At 37.5% G+C, this 13,586-nt stretch overlaps 1 protein-coding gene across 3 annotated transcripts in view; it reads right to left on the bottom strand.

The window, feature by feature from the left end:
- LOC136097939 (phosphatidylcholine translocator ABCB4-like) overlaps nucleotides 1-9,750 on the bottom strand; it is a 54,889-nt gene extending 45,139 nt beyond the window's left edge. The window contains exons 1-3 of one of the 3 annotated variants that reach the window (XR_011737755.1): nucleotides 4,143-4,526; nucleotides 3,710-3,801; nucleotides 1,270-1,324 (exon numbers count right to left, since the gene is read on the bottom strand). Coding sequence is in view for 2 of the 3 variants with exons in the window: in XM_071805176.1 (XP_071661277.1) it covers nucleotides 1,270-1,324; nucleotides 3,710-3,795 (141 nt within the window). In the remaining variant the exon portion in view is untranslated. Of the gene's footprint in view, nucleotides 1-1,269; nucleotides 1,325-3,709; nucleotides 3,802-4,142; nucleotides 4,527-9,612 lie in introns of those variants that run through there. The other 2 variants (XM_071805176.1, XM_065830872.2) reach the window with 2 other exon arrangements.
- Between the last annotated feature and the right edge of the window lie 3,836 nt (nucleotides 9,751-13,586).

Here is a 13,586-nt window from a genome sequence, read left to right as displayed (position 1 = left end):
ATAAATCTCTAGTTCTCTGCTAATTAAGCATGAAATTGAGTTACTCTGTTAAGTCTTAATACAGTTAGCAATGAGACTGAAATAGTATAGAAGTTTCCCTGTTCTTTCCTTTTCAAGCTAACTCAAATAGCTCATGTGCAGTTTCATCTGAAGACCTCAAGAGGGCACGTAACTAACGATGTGATAAGAGCAATCCTTACAGTATGTTATGAAAACTTCTTCAGATGATTGTGGTCAAGCCCTGGAACAGGTGCTTAGAGAGGCTGTGGAACTGCGGCTGTTGGAGATTTTTCCAGACTTGCCTGGATGAGGCTCCGAGCAACCTGCTGTAACTTTGTTGTTTGGTTTGACTTTGAGAAAAACATTGGGCCAGATGACCTCCTGAGGTCCCCTTTATCTATAATTGCTCTATGTAAAATGCAAAAACATTGTGGCCTGCATAAAAAGAAGAAAAATTAAATGGTGTTCTTCCAAATTATCTGTTTAAAATGAATGCAACTGTACTGTAGAATCTGTAGTGAGTCTCTCCTGTTGTTTTCTGGATATGAATTTAGATGGGAGAGTGGCTGAGACTAGCTAGTAATTAGCATAGTACTGGTAAGTTAGAATCAATTGCAAAAGAATAACTTGAAAATGAAAGCCAAGATCTCCTTGTTTCTGACAATGCCTTTTGAGAGAATATTCCATTAGGCTGTGATGCCAGGTGCTTATGAAAGTATAGCTGGTGTGGGAGATACTTTTTCTGGCATACAATACCCTTATGCTGGGGATTTTGCCTTCCTTCCTTCCTTCCTTCCTTCCTGCCTGCCTTCCTGCCTTCCTGCCTTCCTGCCTTCCTGCCTTCTTTCCTGCCTTCCCGCCTGCCTTCCCGCCTGCCTTCCTGCCTTCCTCCCTTCCTCCCTCCCTCGCTCCCTCCCTTCCTCCCTCCCTTCCTCCCTCCCTTCCTCCCTCCCTTCCTCCCTCCCTTCCTTCCAAGCCCGTGTTACATCCCCCTTCCCACCCATCTGTTAATAGACCTGTGTCAGCATCTGTTGGATGTAGCTGTGACAGTAAAAACCTCCAGCATTTTAAACTAGCTCACTCCATCTTCTGTGTCTGCCTTTTCTTTCCTTCCATTTTCCCTTCCCATTGCAGAGCTCCGAATTCTCTATACTGTAAGCAGCCTCTAGCATAGCTCTGCAACATGAGTAGAGATGTCTATAAAAATAACAAATTTTACACATTATGGTAGACTGAGATTGCTAAACACTCAAATAGTATGAAACTTACCACTGCAAACAGGCTGACCATATTCAGTTTCTCAGATTTCTTCTTGTTGTCACTGCTAAAAAATTATGATTGCATTATAAATAGGAAGAGCACTTAAGACAAGAAAGCAAGCCTAATGTATTAGTAATACTACTGTCTCTTATTGTGTTCAAATGCATGGAGGAGATACAGGAACGTAAAATAAGAACCTCTAATGTAATCATAGATTCATAGAATCATAGAATAGTTTAGGTTGGAAGGGGTCTTTGAAGCTCATCCAGTCCAACCCCCCTGCCACGAGCAGGGACATCTTCAACCAGATTGGGTTGCTCAGAGCCCTGTCCAGCCTGCCCTTGGATGTCTCCAGGGATGGGGCATCTACCACTTCTCTGGGCAACCTGGGCCAGTGTTTTACTACCCTCATTGTAAAAAAATGTCTTCTTTGAATACTGTCAAAAATACTTCCAAAAATCTTCTGGTTTGGTATTGTTAATACAGAGTCTATTTGGGAAAAACAACCAACCAACCAACCAAAAACCAAACCAACAACGTGCAGTATAGCCATAGGATACAAGCTAACCATATACAAGCTAACTATGTAAGACTTTTAAAGCTACAGCTTCCATGAAAAAGTATTAAGAATGGCTGTAGGTAAATCTATGGTGGGACTCTGATAATGTAGCAAAGGTCGTTTTACAAACTTTACTAGTGTCCTCCTATTTACATACCAGGTTTTTCTAATTAAAGAAGAAGGTGGGAAGTTCTTTGATTAAAGTTGTCTGTCTAGCCTTTCTAGCCTAGGCTAGGACCTAGTGGTAGCTATTTGCCATATTTTGAAGTAGTTTTAGAAAACTAAGTGAGTGGGCTAATCTAATACTACTGCCAATTGTCTGTTAAAGACCTCTCTTAGCTAAGTACTTTGATTTCAGATCATTAGACTGCAGTGAGACAGATTTTCACTGCATACTCTAAAATATGATACAATTTTGTATTCATTTGCCTTTTTCCAAAATAAGCCAGGCTTCAAGGTATTACTAAAGTCTACCTCATTTGCAGAGGGAAACAGGGGTTTGGTTGTGGGTGGGTTTTTTTTAATAAATTCAAAGAGAAAACATGAGGTATTTTATTTTTACCTGACATTTTCCCAGATTTTTGGTGTGGTATAACTAGCAGTGATAGCAGTAAGCTTTATTCTGACATGCCAGGGACTGCAACTTGATGAATATTAAAATGATAAATTAACATAGTTCCCTCCATGGAAAAGTTTGGGACAGTTTGTTAAAATTTTAAGACTTTTTGTCTAAATCAGAATTGAGCGTCTCCTTTTTGGCCTGAAAAAGGAGAAAGATGAGCTTTAATAAGGGTCCTTGACCTATAAACCATCAGAAAGGAGGTATGAGTAGGCTGTTATCTGAATAAACAGCTTTCCCTCCAAACAGCCCACGCTCTCTAGTTAAAACTAAGCCCATCCAGCACATTTTAAAGATGTAGGTAAAATGTCAAACTCTTTCCACTGTTTTGCAATGGAGCTTCTCTCAGCTCTAAAAGGTTCAGTCTCATATCAAATATTAGTCTTTCTACTGCTGTCATCGTTGCAAGTGATTTTAAAGGACACAAAGACAGTCAACAGTTGCACAAACTCTTAATTAATCCTAAATGGGATGAGTCACTGTTTCCGCTTCTACCATGCACACAGTTCTGTTTCTGGTGCCTAGAAATCCCATTCAGATCATCCTAAACCCTATCCCATGAAGGTATGAGGGGATTAGGTGTGTTTCTCTGTGTAACATGGGAAGCAGTGAATTGCAATATCATGCAGTTCTTTAAGTTATGGAATCTATACTCCACCGTGATCCATTTCTTTTTTTGAAACATAAAGGGTGTAGAGAGGAGAGCATGCAGGACATCTGACCCCAATTAGCCCTTTATTCTAGTAAAAAAGTTAAACTTCCTTCAGAGAACTTGGAGAAGCACATAACTTTGCTGTCATTTAACTACTCTGGCTTCAGCTCTCTCAGTATTTTGGATCAGCCTTTTGACAGAAGAGGACAGATACAGCTGTCACTGTCTTTTAGCAAAAGAATGAGTGAAGCAGCCAAATTTTCTATAGCCCCAAAAGAAATTCTCAATCATCGCATCAAGTTACAAATGAAGTTTTCTGCTCCTCAGACAGGCTTCCCCTGACCTGGGAGGTTCAACTGGATTTATCTTAACATGTGTTTGTCTGTATTGTCTGAAGAGAATAATGGATATCAAAGACTTTTCCAAAAAAGGAAAACTATTTTCTGTTACTAGATACAACTGAGGAGAGTATTGTTTACTAGTAAAATTTAAGCCTATGCAGTTAAAGTAGAACATTAGTAGAACAGAATCATAGAAGAGTTCAGGTTGGAAGGGACCCCAGTCAATCACCTGGTCCAACCTTTCATGGGAATATTTTGAAATCAACTGCTCTACTCACCGTTTGCATTCAGATCCATAGTCCTGATATGATATGGCAATACTATCACCATTTCTGCAAAACTTTATTTCATCTTCGGAATGCATTTTAATCTGTTCGAGAAACAAAGTACCTCAGGAAAAACTACCAGTAATATTTAATTGAGAGAATACAAAACCAGTAATCAGAAAACCCATATCTTGATGTGCTGTTTGAAATCAGCTTTCCTCCAGATTTTAAGCAGGGCACACAGTGGCATCCTCTGCATGATCCTTGTTAAATATGTCATTTCAAAGTATGTAAATTTCTGCAGTTCACCATAATTAATACAAAATAAACAGTAAAATGTATTTTAAAGTAGAATGAAATTTCGCTGGATATTTTTACTTGGTTTTTAATATTCACTACTGAACATTGATAATCTGTCTCAGACAAAATAAACTTGCTGACTTACCAGAGGGGTGTTTTCACCTGTTCTGGAAGGTTATTCAACAGTCAATAGGAGTAGGTTGGTTTGGACTGAGCAGTGAGGCTGGACTTTGCTCAATTTACTTTTGAAAACTGGCACATGCCCCCTTGGAGCCTGCTAAGTCTATGAAGGACTGTGTGCACACTCTGCCTCCAGAAATTGAGTGCCCAGTGATGAACAGTTTTGAAGAGCCTGTTTTATCATTGTCACTCTTCAAAGTGTCTGAGAAGTCTCCTCTTAACTCCTTCCAAATGAATTATCTTTCTTCCTATTTTAATCATTCCTCGTAAGGTTCACAAGTAATCAGGATGACCAAAAAAGCACCATTTCCTGCAACAGACCATCACACTGGGCCATGGATGCATCATAAGCTGTTCAAGGGTAGGTGCTCTTGTTATCACTGTTCAGCGATCCATGATCTAACTGAATGGGAGTCAGTGTGGTCCCTTTTGGGTACCTTGTGGCCAAAAGAGGGACTTCATTTGCAGAAAATCATATACTTTCCTTAATGACAAATGCTCATACAGACTCTTTAGCCCTACTCTTAAAATAGGTAACAGAAAATGCATGTAAATTTTATAATAGGATTTAAACTATGTTATATTTTATCTCTTGAATGATTTTACCTCAAAGTTTTACGGTTGTGGTTTTATCTGGAGAAACAACGGTCCTTTGAGATTTTGATAGTGTTGGTTGAGAAGAGGTGGAAAGCTTAAAAAAAAAGTTTTGAACAGTCAAAATGAGGTTTGGTGATGTGAGAACTCTTAGGAACTTGGAGGAACTCAGTGTTCTCCTTCATGATGAGTTCTCAGGGTGGCCTTTGAGGGACTTACAGCAATGCAGTTGCACGAGGAGGTGGCAGAGAGGAAGGAGAGAGCTGCTGTAGAAGAGGAGAGAGAAGCAACCACGGCAGTACCTGAGCATCCACATTTCAGCTTCCTATGGCTGTACTGTAAATAACTACCTGCAATTCCAAACACAAAAGTTTGCCAGTCCCTGGCTTCCACTGAGTAAAGGCATAGCTTGCTGTCATGCTGTCAAAACTATGCATTGTTAGAAGTGATGGCTTGTTGGCAAAATGACAAAACACCCCTGTCTCTTCTTGGGGAGACACAACCCGAGGCTGATTCCTTAGCTCAGGCTGTCAGCCAAAATTGGGGATGAAAACAAAGGTCATAAAGTATTTCAAGGATTCTTTTTATGATTATTTTGTTTTTGATATGGCTTGTGATGTACTGAATGGCTTTGATGTACCGGAAGCTGTGTCATTGGATCCACATGGTTGACCAAGGTTTTTCCTGCACAGAATCACAGAATGGAGGAGGTTTGCAGGCATTTCTGGATATCATCTACACCAAAGCATAGCTCAAGTAGGGTCAAGCAGAGCACATTGCACAGGGCCTTCTCTAGTCTGGTTTTGAATATATAAATGTAGACTCCAGGTTTTCAGATAGCTATAACTGAAGAACAGGTGTGAAATAGCTGTCAAACGCAATTAAGATATAATAAGGTAAAGTTAAGGAATTTGCTATGACCAAATAGTATAACATAGCTACTTCTGTAAACATGGAAAATATAGAACTTGAGAACAAATTGATATTGCAGTGTTCAAGTATCCGTTTAATATGTGAATTTCCTAATACGGACCTTTTAAGATGACAGACTTAATTTCTTACCATGTATGACGGTAAATGGATAAAAAATAATATTCAGATGCCTAAGATAAGTAGTCTCAATCCATAGACTGGAATCCAAGTAACTGGCCAATTTGTCAGTTATTTATCATCTCTGGAACTGATGTCAGTAGGCAAAAACACTTGAAAATGTTGAAATGATTCCTCCTGAACCAGATGTAATATTTCTTACTGACATGTGGGTATACTGAAGCTTAACATTTGAAATATAATCTAAGTATTTAGTAACCAAGCTGTGGATAAAAACAATAGCCCAAAACTTTTGTTGACTTAATACGAGAGAGAAGTTCCTTTTATTTGCATGAATATTCTGATACTTTGCTTTTGGAAATGATATGGGAATCCTGAAGCAAACTCCTAAAAGAGGGATTTACTCTGTCCACTAGAAGGAGACCGATGGGGGTTATGGGCAGGTAGACTGCAACTACTTTTCTGATGTTTGTAGGTGACAGCATAAGATTTGTAGTCACGGCCAGTGCCCAGATGTACAAGCAGCTACACACACATGAACTCCTAAAGCTGGATGAGTGGGAGCAGCCAGAGAAGGCTGTGTTAGTGCTCCATGAGGGCTCTCAGAAATGTCAGGGCTGGTTTTGTGTCTCAAGCACCAAACTATTTACCAACTAAACTGATTTACATTTCATCTACAGCTGGGAACTGAAAGGTTTGAATTGTGTAGCTATCTATTTTTTTTTTTTTTTTTTGGACGTGAGCATGTTTGCGGGGCAGTTTTCTTCTATGATTTTTGTGAATGTAATCACCAGGTATTGCTTCTTGTGAAGAAGTCTCATCCTGGAAACAGACGTTTCCTGAACTTAGAGAGATAAACCGTCTTTGTACACTCATGGCAGCCAGTTTTGTCAGTTGCATAATTAAATTCTTTTAAGATTGGTATTTTAATTTGGGTGACATGAAAGTGCATTGTACATTGATCTTAAAGTCTGTGGTAATGTTAAATTGAAACAAACACTGAAATTCCTGTCCACGGCTGCAAAATCAAGCAATTATGTAATGCTTTTATCTTCTGTTAGAAGGAATTACTAAATTCAGCTAGTATAAAATACTGACATCAATGGTAAAATGCCTGTTGTCTTGCAGGTGAAAAGTTTCACTTTAACATAACTGTAACGTTTTAATACCCTATTTTGTAAATTTCTATATCTGTTCTTTAAAAATTATAGGACACCTGAAATTCAATGTAGAATGTTAGTGGTATTCAACACAATATCTCTTAAAGAAGTAATTCACTTAGGAAAATGGAACTCAAACTATATATCTGGAATGAAATTATCCAGACTAAACTAAAACCTCTTTGCTCTTGTAATACTCAGAAATATTTTTAATACATAGGAAGACTTTCATTTAACCTTCTTCTTTATCTTAATATATTTTATGACAAATAAGATTAAATTAGGAAGAAATAAATGAAAGGTCTTTGATTTAAATGCTAAGATAAACATTATCTACCATAATTGGTTGCCTCCAGTAGGACTGCTTAACACAGTACAAGCTGGGAAGAGCAGTTATTGTCTGCTGCCTTAGTCTAGGTCTTAAGAGCTCTGACTTCAGTAGACATGGTAGTAATGCTGTCAGGACTGTAAAGTGATACTGTTCCCTTGGGCAGAAAAGAGAGTGAGGATCCTGGACAGTAACCAAAAGCTCCTACGAATATTGGTGTTTGGATTAGACGGAACACTGTATGTATAGAGTTGAATAAGATATACGTGAAAAAGAGAAGAAAATTCCAAAACGAAAATGCAGAGTAACTTAAATGTTGTCTGAACAAATGAGGCCATCATGTGGCAAATTAAAAGCAAGGCCACAGAAAGAAAAATTATTGATTAATGGCATTGATGATGATAAAGAAAATACACATCCTCCATCAGGAACTTGAAGGAAACTTTTTTGAAAGTTCAGACAGAAATTCCTCCTAACTTTTAATTCCTAACTGAGGAATTCTTGAGAAATTTTGGAGGATAGTTTAGAAACTCTGTATCAATGAAAGATTCTTAGATAGAAAGCACATACATTTTTCCATCTTTAAAGTCTCGTGGGTAATACAGGAAGAATGGGAGTTAGAAGGAATAGCCATGTCTTCAAAGGGAAAATTTCAAATGTCTTCAAATGAGAGCCAAGTGAGCAGCTAAGTTTCTGATGATTTATGGAGCTCCTCAGGAAATTGCAAGAAATGAAATTATAAACATCTGCAAATCCAGATTGTTGTATGCTTCATTGAATATACCATTAACAAACTGAAACTTGAAATATCAGCATCCTGAACTGTAATTCTGAATTCTAGCATGCATGAAGATTAATGTCTGAGTTGTTTCTGATTTAGCAGATACATAAATAACTCTCATATTTAATTACTCATCTTCTTTTACATTAAAGAATAGACAGATACATGGAGATAAATCTTCTGTAGAGCTACCCAACAGAAAATCTCGGGAAAACAGAATTTAGATTAGGAATTTCTATGCTGAATTCACTTTGTGGATGGAAAAATGTCATAATTCCATAGCACCACCTTCTACCCATCCCTTGGAATGTGTGCATAAATTTTGTTTATTTGTTTGCTTGCTTTTTGAACAACATGGAAATGATGTGTTATTTTACATCACTGTGAAATATGTACATGTCAAGGAATGACTGAAGAGTTTGTACAAGAAGCAAACATATTGATTAATCCAAAATGTGGTATATGTACCGTATGTATATAGATAATGCTGATCTGTTGGTCATCATACACCTTAATTCTTTCTAAGCTCTCCGCTGATTCTTTTTATATAATGTGGTAAACAAAGCTGACCTAATTAAGGACATTTGAAAAGTAGATGGGAACTAGGAGTTACTGTGTCAGATAGATAAGCATTCCTTCTCCTTCAACATTGCTTCATTTTAACATCTTACATATGGTCTACATTTTTTTCTTAGATTCCACATTAATCAAGTTATTCACTTACCCCATTTTCATAAGTGATTTGAGAACAAAATCAGAAGTAACATGGAAGTAAAACTGTTCCTGTTTGTTAGGTGATACAAATACCGTGCTATTTTAACTTCACACAATTGTTTGCTGCATTCAAAAAATTTGTTAACATTTTTGTCTCCTTTACTAAGCAAATAAATAATTTATACCCATGGACACTTATGGTGAATCTATTAAGACACATTATATATACATCACCTATGCAGATAAAGTCTTTTAAGTTCTCTAAAATATCAATGACTTTAAATGTTTGGGCATTTTAGAACAGCCCCATACAATTTATAGTATTTCCATTAAAAATCTCTCTGCCTTAGTGAATACAGAACTGCAACTAGTGTTTGCAGATCTACTTTTATGAAACATTATGTAGCGCAGGATCTAAGATGCTTATTTTAATACAGCAGTCAGTCAAGGTGTGACTCATTTTCTCTACACTAAGGCATTGATAATGTCAGTATTTACAATAATCAGGCTCATGTCCTTTCATGAAGAGATACAATATGAGCTTGTTGTTAATTTGACCTGCTAGTGACAGCAGCCCTAGAATGTGATGAACTGTGCCTGGATGTCATTGGATAGATCTTTGTTAACCCTGCAGAAGATGGGCTTGCTTAAAGAAATGAACTTAGACATGAATGTTTGCTTTCAGTTAGATGCAGTCCTGTCTGAGACCTCTGCAACAACAGTGTTAGTGTACTGATCTTAGTTAACAGTGTACAGCTAGAATGAAATGTACGCAGGAATAAGCAAAGACAAAAGGAAATTTACTCACCTTACAATAATAGAGATGGCTAAAGATAGTTGTCCTTGCGTGTTCTGCTCTTTTCCTTCCTGTTCTCTACTTTTGATATCTCTACAGTCCATGGAATTCACAGTAAAGGATTTGAAGTAGCTGCTGGTCCTGTCTCCTACTTCCTGCTTTCAGTTTACTATATTAAAATATCTAGAATAGAAGATACCATCCTGTCTTAGAAATACAGAATGAATGCGTGACTAAACTACATTGTTCTAGATAATTTATCTAGAAGAAAGACTGGGTAATTGACAATAACAGTTATTTAAACTCTCTATGGATCAATTTACAATGTGGCTTTTTCTGCACAGTAATTGCTAGTTGAGTGCTTTCACCCTGTATTTATAGGCAGTGTACCATGTTTCTCCTCTCCTCTCCTCTCCTCTCCTCTCCTCTCCTCTCCTCTCCTCTCCTCTCCTCTCCTCTCCTCTCCTCTCCTCTCCTCTCCTCTCCTCTCCTCTCCTCTCCTCTCCTCTCCTCTCTCCTCTTTCCTTCTCATGACCATGTCAACAAGGCAGATTGGATTTTGAGGGAGAGGAATAGTAGGAAAAGTTATACATATACAAATAGACAATACATCTTAAGAAAGAGATTAACTGCGTGTCTGTTTGTACTATGTGTGATTACAAGAATTGCCCATTAACAGATGTTTCAAGGAAATCTTTAGTGTCTTGCAGAAACGAATGCTACCAGGAAGGTTGTTTTCATGTATATATGAATACACGAAAATGTATGAGTGTAGCAGCAAGCAAGACACAAGAGGTTCAAAGGATTTACTCATAAGGAAAGAAAGCTGGTTCCACAAAGGCTAGGCTGATGGGGAGTCAATGTCATGCTGGAAGATTGTGGAACATCTCCTGACATGTGGGGATAGTTCATGAAGAACTCTGAGGGAATGCCTGAAGAAGAGACTAGTGAAGATCCAGAACTGATTTACAGTTTTTGTAGACAGTAGGTGGTCAGTGGCATTGGTGAGAAATACTCCTTCAGAATCTTTTGAGGGGAGGGAGAATGCTGGAGTTTATTTATGCCCTTGCTCTATGACTGAAATTATAGAAAGGCTTAGTAGTGAGGAGTCTGTTGCATAAGAAATGGCAAATTGCCCTTGCAGGGATAAGTACGTTGGAGAACGCTGGGCAATAGGACACTGTAGTGTTCAACACTCTGATATGAATCTGAAATAAGAAAGGCTTTGTAGACCTAAACCCTGGTTTCTTCTAAGAGTTCTCTTCTTATTAGTTGTTTCAGCAGGAAGGCTATGAGACTGTTGAACTTAAATGCTTCCTGCTTCCTTTTTCCCACAGTCAGTGGCATATCCTTGGAAAGTGGTTTGGATTGCCAAAGTGGAATCGATGATGACATCTTTCTAAAGACTTGTTCCAAAGGTAATGGTGCAAGACACACAAGAAATGTCTGAAAAGCACTGCTAGATATCCTTCCTCCAAAAAGGTGAGTTCTGCTTGAAACAGCTGCAGGTTCCCAAAAGAACAAGACACAGGAAAAAAAGGCTCGTTGCTTCAGAATAACAACATATGTGTATCATTGAGTGTTCACCATGCTTATGGTCACAAACAAGTGCTGACCATCCCAAAAAGGAGGACTCAGAGCTCAGATGGATAGCTTATGATATCAAAGTGAATCAAAATGTTTCAGGGCCTAATTGAAAAGACAGAGCTAGGAAGTATGGTCTCTTATGCTTTGTGGAACAATGTGGTAGAATAATGGTAGTTAAAGCAGAGTTGTCCTAGGTCAATCAACATGTCCTTTGGGTCAAAGAGTATAATGTAAAAGTGTAGGAATAGAATATGGTGAAGAATACATGCCCCTGTTTCTCCTTTTGGCTTTGTGACTAAAAATTACATTATGAGACATCTGGTGGTAGCACAATAGTAGTAATATGGTTGTTGTGGTCTTCCAAAAGGAAATTCTTAAAGGAAAGCATTTGTGATTGGCAGCATAGTTATTTAAGCATTCACGGTGGATTTGGAAATAAAGATTCATTTTCCTTAAAAGAAAGTGATTCCTGTCCTTATAGCCCCTTTCAACCAAAAGTGAGGTGTTAAGCAATCATTATGCAAACTTTTGCGTAAATCTCAACAAAGCGGAAATACTTATTTAGAAATGTAGAAGAAAAGGATATGGAAAAATAGATTATTTTGGAAAGTTTCTACATTTGCCATGGATTTCCAAAAGATTTTTAAATATATGGTCAAAATTTTCAAAACGTTATCAGATTTCTGTGGTAAAACATTTACAGTGTTTGCCTGATTTTCAGAAAGAGCTAAATTTGTCTGGTAAATCAAGCATTTTTGAAATAATTGAAGTTGGGGAAACAATTCAATCATTACTAATCCAATCATTAGAAATTGTCTCATAAAAAAAATTAAAAAGCCTTGTTTTAAAAATAAAAAAATAAAATCCAGAATTTAGTAAAAAATTCAACCTGAATATGTTCTCACTTGAATCTTCAGAGAGAGTTTATATTTCACTCTTGCAACTGCAAGTATAACTTATTTATATTATGGTGCAGACTAATAGCATTACTCATGAACAAGAACGTTATTGTGTCAAGTCATACATAAATATAAACCAAACAACTTTGCTAGTCAAATTGCTTTTCCATCTAAGGCAGGAACAGAAGAAAACAGTTAAGTGATTCAAGAGGAATATAGTGAGACTGCAATAATCAACATCCTGGAGAGTGTTATTAGTACATTGATGAGCTTAACTACTTGTTGGTTAGGCTGTGTGTCTATAAATATCTACAGGTAGATGTGGCAGATCATATGCATAAATCTCAGGGAGCTGGAAATTGCTATGACAGAAGTGTGGAAGACTGATTAATCAGGCCAGATTTAAACTTAAAAAAAAGCTTTACTGCATAGATATTCATTAACAATATACATTGCTAATGGTTAGTTCTTCATAATTATTAATCACTATTAGTACATATCCAAAGCAGTTAGTCCTTAACAGTCATCCTAAATTAGCAAGTAATATACAATACCACAGAGCTGATGCTATGTAATTAGCACTGATGGTTACAGTCTTTGATAGTCTCAGTCATCAGGGTGATCAGGGGCAAGAGCTCTTCAATGAAGGAAGTGAATGCTGAAAACGATGTCCTTCTTTCACCGTCCTCCAAGTCCAAATCCAAGTTTTCACCTTTTATAAAATATTGCAATCTTTAGAGAGTTCTTAGCCCTTGACCTCTGACCCCTATGATTTTGGGAAATTTGCAGATACTACTTTCCCAGCCTGCAGCAGGTGCCTTGCCCATCACTTGTGGGTTTTTTCTAATCTGCTGCTTCTTTTCCATGTTTTACTTAAGGCAGTTTTTTTCCCATATCTTAAGGTTGGACCTCTTCAGTGATCAGTAACTGACCACCAGTGAAATACCTCCAGTTCTGGGACCCTTGTTTTCGGCCGGCACCCGTATTTTCAACACCTTTGCTGTCATAGCAGCCTAAAACTCCACATCATAACAAGACATATCTAGCATCAAGCTCCAGGTGACCTGCAAGTTCTCATAACAGTTGATAACAAGCTTAATAGGCCAGGTCTGACTGCCCTACACAGGCACAGGGAGGATAAGGCTTGAGGTTTGTTTCTGGCAGTAGCAAAACTATTTTTAATGAGTGTTAAAATGTTTACAGGTTGTTTACCAGACATGCCTAATTAGCATGATTTTGACAGAGTTCTAAGAAAGCTAATATTAATTACATTTGGCTTAGCATGCTTTTTTTCTTTAATTAGTGCAATAGGCTTCTGCTTTGGTCACATAGTAGAGTGGTTTGAATAATGAAAACTAATAGTGAGAAACTGGTACATATTTACTCAGTATTTCTTGTTGGACATACAAAAGGAAGGAGGAAAACCAAAAGTATAAAACCATTGATATTGAAATAATGACAGTGACAAAACCAGAAGCATTGAAATAATTACAGTGACAA

This window comes from Patagioenas fasciata, chromosome 2 (genome assembly GCF_037038585.1).
Source record: "Patagioenas fasciata isolate bPatFas1 chromosome 2, bPatFas1.hap1, whole genome shotgun sequence".
Classification (NCBI taxonomy): domain Eukaryota; kingdom Metazoa; phylum Chordata; class Aves; order Columbiformes; family Columbidae; genus Patagioenas; species Patagioenas fasciata.
The sequence above is the reverse complement of the archived record's forward strand: the minus strand, read 5'-3'. Positions and strand labels throughout refer to the sequence as shown.